The sequence below is a fragment of the Genypterus blacodes genome, unplaced genomic scaffold (assembly GCF_046128005.1).
Source record: "Genypterus blacodes isolate CSIRO-AG114 ecotype Tasmania unplaced genomic scaffold, CSIRO-AGI_Gbla_v1 ptg000093l_1, whole genome shotgun sequence".
NCBI lineage: Eukaryota > Metazoa > Chordata > Actinopteri > Ophidiiformes > Ophidiidae > Genypterus > Genypterus blacodes.
Genome location: NW_027466897.1, coordinates 877,062 through 885,000, shown reverse-complemented (window position 1 = coordinate 885,000; position 7,939 = coordinate 877,062). Strand labels below are relative to the sequence as shown.

At 44.3% G+C, this 7,939-nt stretch overlaps 1 protein-coding gene across 2 annotated transcripts in view; it reads left to right on the top strand.

The window, feature by feature from the left end:
• srpx (sushi-repeat containing protein X-linked) overlaps positions 1 to 7,932 on the top strand; it is an 11,503-nt gene extending 3,571 nt beyond the window's left edge. Inside the window, exons 2-10 of one of the 2 annotated variants that reach the window (XM_076159142.1) lie at positions 791 to 847; positions 2,219 to 2,407; positions 2,744 to 2,920; positions 4,080 to 4,206; positions 4,366 to 4,487; positions 4,721 to 4,900; positions 5,470 to 5,603; positions 6,268 to 6,389; positions 6,813 to 7,932. In XM_076159142.1, coding sequence (XP_076015257.1) covers positions 791 to 847; positions 2,219 to 2,407; positions 2,744 to 2,920; positions 4,080 to 4,206; positions 4,366 to 4,487; positions 4,721 to 4,900; positions 5,470 to 5,603; positions 6,268 to 6,389; positions 6,813 to 6,996 — 1,292 coding nt within the window. In that variant the 3' untranslated portion in view covers positions 6,997 to 7,932. The remainder of the gene's footprint in view (positions 1 to 790; positions 848 to 2,218; positions 2,408 to 2,743; positions 2,921 to 4,079; positions 4,207 to 4,365; positions 4,488 to 4,720; positions 4,901 to 5,469; positions 5,604 to 6,267; positions 6,390 to 6,812) is intronic. The other variant, XM_076159144.1, reaches the window with a different exon arrangement.
• The last annotated feature ends 7 nt before the right edge of the window (positions 7,933 to 7,939 follow it).

Genomic DNA, 7,939 nt, shown 5'->3' with positions numbered 1-7,939 from the left:
ACACTGGGTGCTGCAGAAAGCGTGGAACACTCCCTCCCTTGTGTCCACTGTAGATCCCTGAACAGAGGACACATTCACCGGGCTTCATAACGTCCCAGGGGCCAAGGTTGAACACCCTTCCCCCGCGTTAACCCTTTGCTCCCTCCTGTCTTCTTTCCTCTCTGCTTTATTGCTTCCTGGCCTCCTGTATCTCCCCCCCCCTGACCCCCTTCTCCTTCCTAAAATAATCCTCCTGCCTCATCACCAATCTGCTCATGACTGTCCCCAGTGTGTCCTCCACCAGAGACATTTTGGGTCTGTTTCATATTTCAGATGTCCAATATTGCGTTTGAATGGTTTCTTCTGTTTACTGCTTTAGAAAATGGCTAAATCACTCAGTATGGATAAGTAATCATGGTAAGTAAAGCAAATGGGAGCTGTTTTGAAAAGGAGACTTTCAAAATAGTCCTTCCAGTCTCACTGATCACTAGTGGGGGTGACAATGAGAGAAGGCCACTGGATTGAACAAAGTGAATCCTTGTGTTGCATGGATTCATTTTTCCCAAATCCGCTGGAAAGAAAGAATCTCCTGGGCTTTATCCTCCGCATGTGATCCGGTCCAAGAGATCAGCTCAGCCCAGGAGGTTTGGATCACATGAAATGTTTAGCAATATTTTCAGGCCTGCTCTTGTTTTTGTGCTGTTGCTGCAATAAAACAGTCCAAGACAAAGCTTTCAAACATTGCTAAACATCTTGGATGCAGCCGTTGCGTCGCATTAGTTGCTTTTTCTTCTTTCCTTTTTCCCCTCAGGGTCAGGACAGTACGCCTACGGAGACGATGAGGACTGGTACTCACGTCGGCATCGAGGTGATTACACGCTAAGTGCTTTAGTTCGATTGCCAACACACACATCCATGCATGTACACTTACTGCGCTTTCTGGGAAGTGACTCATATTTCAGTTGAGGGATGACTACAACTCAAAGTTAATATTTTCCGACGACTATCAGCTCATCTGACCTCAGGCAGAAATGGAATTCCTCTCGTCCTTTAGGCGGCATCGCGAAGCGTCTTAGGCACTTTTGGCACCGTGACGTCAAAGTTGCTCCCCGACTTTTGAATTCTAGGTCAGGTAGATATGGAACATTACTCTGGAGGCCAAACCAAAGTCTCCCCTTATGTAAAAGCTGAAACGTAGTATTATTTTCTCTCATTCAGCGGTTGTGGAGACATGGCCAACACACACAAACACACACACCGTACAGACAGAGAGGGAGAGAGGGAGGGAGAGAGAGAGAGGGAGAGAGACTTATGAATACTCATTTCTATTCCAACTGGAGATTAGCCTATGGTGTGTGTTCTCTTATGCAAGTTTGTGAGTGTGTGTGTGTTTATGTGTGTGTCTGTGTTTATGTGTGTGTGAGTGATGGTCCACAGGGGTGTCAGTCAGTCCCAAGCCAGCAGGAAATAGCCTGCAGATTTTTATGTCTCTCTATTAGAACCGTGTGGCCTCTCAAACTTGGCTTCCATCAAGGAATTTCTACACAAGCGTTTTAGAGATGAGACGAGCAGAGCGAACCAACACGGGAGAAGGAAAGTTGAAAGCGAATGCAAATGCGTAGCTTTGATAGATCTGTAGGTTCAGACTGCGTCGTTCTTTAATAATGCAGTGTCTGAAGTCAATCTCATCAGTAATATTCCCGGGTTTCATATTTGTTGACAGATCGGAGCTTTGAATAAACATAAATGGTTGAAATGATTGCGCAACAGGAAGCTGTTACATTAAATCACCTCACGTCTTTGATGAAACACGCTGGCTCTTGTACTGTAGCTCAGAAACTCAAGTGCTCTCTGCATATCATCATCTGACATCTTCCTCAAGCGAGACTATCTACTTTGCCCCATGAGACACTGATGGATTATGGTAAGTCCCAGATAAGGTAATGAGAAATCCACCATATCTGTCTGTACTCAGATGATGGGTGGGCTTCCACATTTGCAGTCCCATAAAAGGTGCTTTTCTTGACTTTTATGATCTTCAGGTAAGGATGAGGGGCTTTTAAACGGCCATAGCTGCTAGTAAAGCCTGTGATTATCTATTTAACACTCTATTTAACATTCTCCTCCACTTCAGGGATTTGCCGTGAACCATAAAAGCCTGATTAATGCCTTTAAATGATGAGGTCTTACCATCCATCGCCTTTTTCGGAATGTACAGCTCTTCCTCCTCTGATTTTAGGTACCCCTTGGTGTGCGCCCATCAAGCTGAAGCACGGCGATGTGAGCTGTCGCAGCCCCGGAGGAGATCACTACAAGAACATTATGGGGACGCGCTGTAAGATCCGCTGCAAGAGGGGATACGAGTCCCGGAACCTTGAGGTGGTGTGCATGGCCAGCAAACACTGGTCCTCTAACTACGCCTGCAGAGGTGAGAACACATCAACGCAGCTTAGGTGCGTCGTGTGACGGATCATCGATCATACACGATGCCACTGTCAGTAAGACTAATAATACTACCCGCTACTGTCACTAACACAAGGTACTACACACTGCAGAGTGATGACAATGGGTCTGTTTTTTGTATTTTGTCATAAATCCCTTTAAAATTGATATACTTTGTGGAAACGGTGTGGATTGTATTTCTTCCATTAATTACATATCCTGTTACATAGATGAATGGGTGTGAAATGATGGCACACACAGGCCCTGAATGGAGAAAAGGAGAATATTTCATAACTCAAATCATCCTTCTGCTCTCCGATAGAGGTCCGTTGTGCCAAAATGAACATGCCTGCCAACGGAGGCTACAAGTGCACAGGCGGCTACTACTACAACTCTCGCTGTGAGATCTTCTGCGCCCCTGGATTCACACTGAAGGGCCCCAAAACAACCACTTGCCTGCACAACAGTGTGTGGAGCGCAGCTGACAGCACATGTGTGGGTGAGTGTGTGTGTGTGCTCATGTACAGCAGGCCCGGTGTGTATTGTTCTAGATTTAACCTCCCGCTTTCTGAAGAAAACACTGCTGGCATTTCTACACCACAGGAACATTACAATGATAAATCTGAATTCCGGGTTTAATGAAACAAATCAAGGCTGCGGTGTGGAAACATACTGTGAAATAGATTGATTTAATTAAGCTCTTTTAAAAGCTTTAGTGTTCCTATTAGATACTTAGTGTGCTAATCATGGACCCTGCATGCACAAGCACACACAAACATATACTGCTGGGTTTCATTTTTTCCTTACTGGTCGCTTTCTTGAGGAAAGTGGGGTTATAATGAGTGCATTTAGGTAATCGGCTTCATGGCTGAACACTGTCTGTGTGCTTGAATTCACTCTGCCACAGCTAACACACACTCGACTGCATTGTTTGTGAGAAAGAACTGAGCTCACTGAGGTTAAAACCTCGATTCTGCCCTGATTAAATTCATCAGTAGATTTTATTCAAGCATGATAATGAGATTGAAATGGCTATAAAGCTATATTGGTGTGCAGCAAGAGTAGTCGACCTAGATCATGAGTTTTTAAGTCATTTTAAACGCTACATCGGTTTACAATTGCGGCATCAGCCATACTTCCTATCAGAAGAGTGCTGAATGGTATATTCAGCGAAAATGGAATTCTATCAATCCATGGATGCATCTTACACCACAATGTTCTGCTTTAGTTGCAGTTGCAGAGACAACAACTGGAGATAAATGCACACGCAGTGTAAATGTCTCCATGTCAACTTACAGCCACAATTCCCTTTGATTTCACCTTTAAAACTTTTGTTCTGGCTCTTTAAATCAAGTTCCGCCCTGGTCTGATCAATTGCAATGACCTGACTTTCATGTTTTCGATCAATCTCTCCCTATCTGCCTCTCTGTCGCCTTCTGTCTCCCCTCTCTCGCCTCTGCCGATCATTAAAGTTAGAATCCCATTAGTGAATTCGTGGTCCAAGCATTTTTACTGACGAATGTATTGTGTCGCTTGTGATTGATTTTGATATGCAAATCACGTGGTATCAAGTAGATTCACTCTCTTTTGTGTTTTGTGTGGTAAAAGTTTTTGTACTTTTTGTTCTCTCTTGTCTCTCTGTCTCTCTCTCTCTGTAGATATCGATCCTCCCAGACTCAAATGTCCCACTGTGAAGGATAAGTGGGCAGAGCCGGGAAAACTGACAGCCAGGGTGACCTGGGATACCCCGGAGGGTGTAGACACTGCAGATGGAATCCTGACAGAGTACGTAACCGTTCCAACAACCGTCCATGTCTCTCTGCTGTGTGTCTGTTCCCTCCTTATGTCCATTTGAGTCCTGTGCTCTCAACTGTTTGTTATTCTGCTGCAAGCAGGGGGGGGATCAAGCTTGCTCACGCTCTTATATGTGAATGTCTCTTACAGTGTTATCCTGAATGGGAGAACTGCTAAATCTGACTTCCCAGAGGGGCTCCATAAGATTTCCTACACTGTGTATGACCGTGCAGGGAACAAAGGATCCTGTCGCTTCACTGTCAGAGTGCGAGGTGAGAATCCAAATACAGACAGAAAATTATTTTTAGATCTATCAAACTGTATGGAGAAGGATTTGGGTTTGGTAGAATAACTTAGTTGGTATCTGTGGAGAATTCTTTAGTTGCAGGGAGGTCAGGGTCATTTGACAGACATGTGCCTCCGACTGACCAGGTTTCAAACTCTTGCTCACTGGTTCCTCTGACTCACATGTGGTGTTTGTGTGCTTTGCTCTCTTTGTGTGCAGTGCGCCGCTGCAGCCCACTGTTTCCCCCAGACAACGGCTACATGAAGTGTAACAGCGACGGAGACAATTACGGCGCCTCTTGCGACTTCACCTGCACCGGCGGATACGAGCTCCAGGGCAGCGCTGCCAGAGTATGTCAGTACGGACTCACCTGGTCAGGCTCAGATACCACATGTTCACGTACGTATGGATTGTATTGTACTGTATTGTACCGTATATTATAGTGATACATTAACTGGTTGATTGATACAAATTTAATCAATTTCAGATCAACTGAGTTCTGACCGTATAAGCATTTTCAAATCACCACTTTGGACTCCAGCAACACTGTTATTAACAGATATTTTACACACTAAATTATTAATCTAGTAAAATGCCCCCGGCTTACTTAAACAGGGTCCATTACCTTTTTACTGATCAGAGTTATTTTGCTGGTCGATACTGGACGCTTGTATTGATTGTGTAAGACGCGTTTAAGAGCTGTGCAGCATTCTGTCAGCAGTTATTGGCCCAGTAACTCAGTGTTTCACTTTCACTTCATGGTGGCATATGTTTCACTACAGATGGTGGACCAGTGTTTTATTTGATTCCATCTGCTCGACAGCTATATTGCGGAGTCCTGCGCTTTGTTGTCGTGCCCTAATACATTCTGTGTGTCCTAATACATTTTGTTTCAGCAGCCAAGCCAATATTACCGTGTGCCACATCCTGTCATATCACTGTATTCTCCATGAAATGTGTTATCACAGCCATGAACATTAACGTGGGCGTCCGCTCGGCCGCAGCGCTGCTCGACCAGTTCTATGAGAAGCGACGGCTGCTTATCATCTCTGCCCCTACAGCTGCCAATCACAATTACCGTTTCCAGATGACTAACTTACAGGTGAGACACGAGAATGAGCTGTGGTGTGGAGGTGTGATAAGGAGGCATAAACTAACACCGGTGTCGTGGTCTACTCCCCATGTCCTTTTTGTGTGTTAGTGTGTCTGGTTCTCTCGCTGGCCTATCTGCCTAATTAGGACAAGGCAAAGAGACAAACAAAGGGAAGGGAGCTCCTGATGAGCAGAAAATGTCAAGGCAATGAATAAACGATGCTGACAACCAGTCTGATAAGGCTATTCTGGGGCTGGATGGCTCCCCGGCTCTTCAGGATCCATTCAGTCAGAGCTGTCTTTAAAAAGGCCCGACCTTTCAAAGCAACTTGGTGATACACTGACAGATATGCCGATAAAACACCTGAAAATGATGGCCGCGGAAATTTGTTGGTTTGTTGGTTTATTAGAAGTTGTTTACGCTGTCAGATTAGTCAATGATGATGTCTGCTGTAAACTTTTGGCCAATAGGAATTTATTTCCTGAATTCAACTATTTTTTTGTGTTTTGTTTTGCCTGAACTGGAACCAATGGCAGAAGTAGAAAACCACAGAATTCCTCCACTCAGTACTTGAGGGCAATATGGATCAATCCTGTCTCTCTCTCTCTCTCTCTCTCTCTCTCTCTCTCTCTCTCTCTCTCTCTCTCTCTCTCTCTCTCTGTCTCTCTCTCAGCACGCCCAGTGTGGATTGGACCTGAGGCACGTGACGGTTATTGAGCTGGTTGGGATGTATCCAGCACAGATTGGCCGCATTCGACACCGACCTATTACCCCAGGACTGGCTTTACAACTCAGGTACTCTCTCTCTCTCTCTCTCTCTCTCTCTCTCTCTCTCTCTCTCTCTCTCTCTCTCTCTCTCTCTCTCTCTCTCTCTCTCTCTCTCTCTCTCTTGCTTTCACCTGTGGCTGTTTGTTGATTGTTGTTTTGTAGCAGAATTACTCAGGAGGAATGGCGAGACATAGCTCAGGGAAGAAAAACTGAAATTAGTTTAAGGTACATAGATAGAAGCTAAGATAAATCATTATATATTATAAAATTGGCTCAGACTCCTGGGGTTGACAGATTCCTGAAACAGCAGGGTTGAAGTGATGCCAGTTCACTCAGTTGTCAGTTCATATATTATTTGCCTGTTCCACCTTTAACACACGATAAAATGATGATTGATTTCATAGGTTCATAGATTGATGGATTTGTACTCATTTGACATGTGTTCTCTAGGTTACTGCTCCAGATTCCTCAGAGATCCTTCCACATGGTGCTGGTAGACAAGCAGGGTACTGACAAACAACGCTACCCATTCCCAATTACATCAGCCGAGTTATTCACCACCATCGACACCTTCCCCCTCCGCAAGGACGAGATGGTGCAACAGCAGGGAGCAGGCCAGGGCTGTCAATCATAAAACACGTCCACGCTCCATCACCAGTCTCGTGCTAAATCACCGTGAACTTTTCCTCATCAGTCACAGCCAGCAGTACTCAGCTCAGTCAGAGAGGCCGATCAAAGCGTTACACACTCCTACCTGAACCTAAGGCTTCAGTTTGTATTCAAGTGTATTCAGCAAGTGTATGAGTGTGTGTGTGGGATAAAAGGGTGACATTTTGATGTCAGAGGTCACTTAGAGGAATGGGTCGTACATTACAATCATATTGATTTCTGTGTCTTTTCTATGTTTAATTATAATTGTTATTTTCAAAGCAGAACTGTGTTTCACTATTTTGTACATGTTTTGTATTTTACTGTATCTATTGAACTGGAAAACGGCTTTCAGCTGCCTACTATTTATGTCACGCTTCACTAATAATGATGTATTCAGACACTCCTTGGAATAGGTGCGTATGTGCAGTAGGGGACACTGGTGCTTCTGTGTGTGCTCACTGTACATGTACGTCTGAATTTACACTGAATAAAACGTCTCTTTACACTTTAAACGGATAATGTGTGCATGTCCAAGCGACATAACGCTATAGATAGATAGATAGATAGATAGAGAGGTGGAAGGTAGAAGTGGAGAGAGGTCAACAGGTGTGCACTGATCCCAAAAGTTAAGCTAGTTTCGCTACTTAGCTTGTGGCACACTTTCTCTTCATTGTCAGTAGAGTTAGCCATGTTAAAAACACAAAGGCCTAATTCTCTTCTCACAAACTATAGAAGAGAAGTCAGTTAAATCCCTTTTATTTTGTACCAAAAAAGTAATTTACAGCTGCTGCACACACCTCGACTTTAAATCAAATGCCCTTATAGCTAGCATAGGTAATGATAAGCTAAAGACGCTATTATGGGTCAGAAATGTGAGTTGGTTGATCCTCCCAACTTCAGTTTCAGACAACCTTTCAGACAACCTT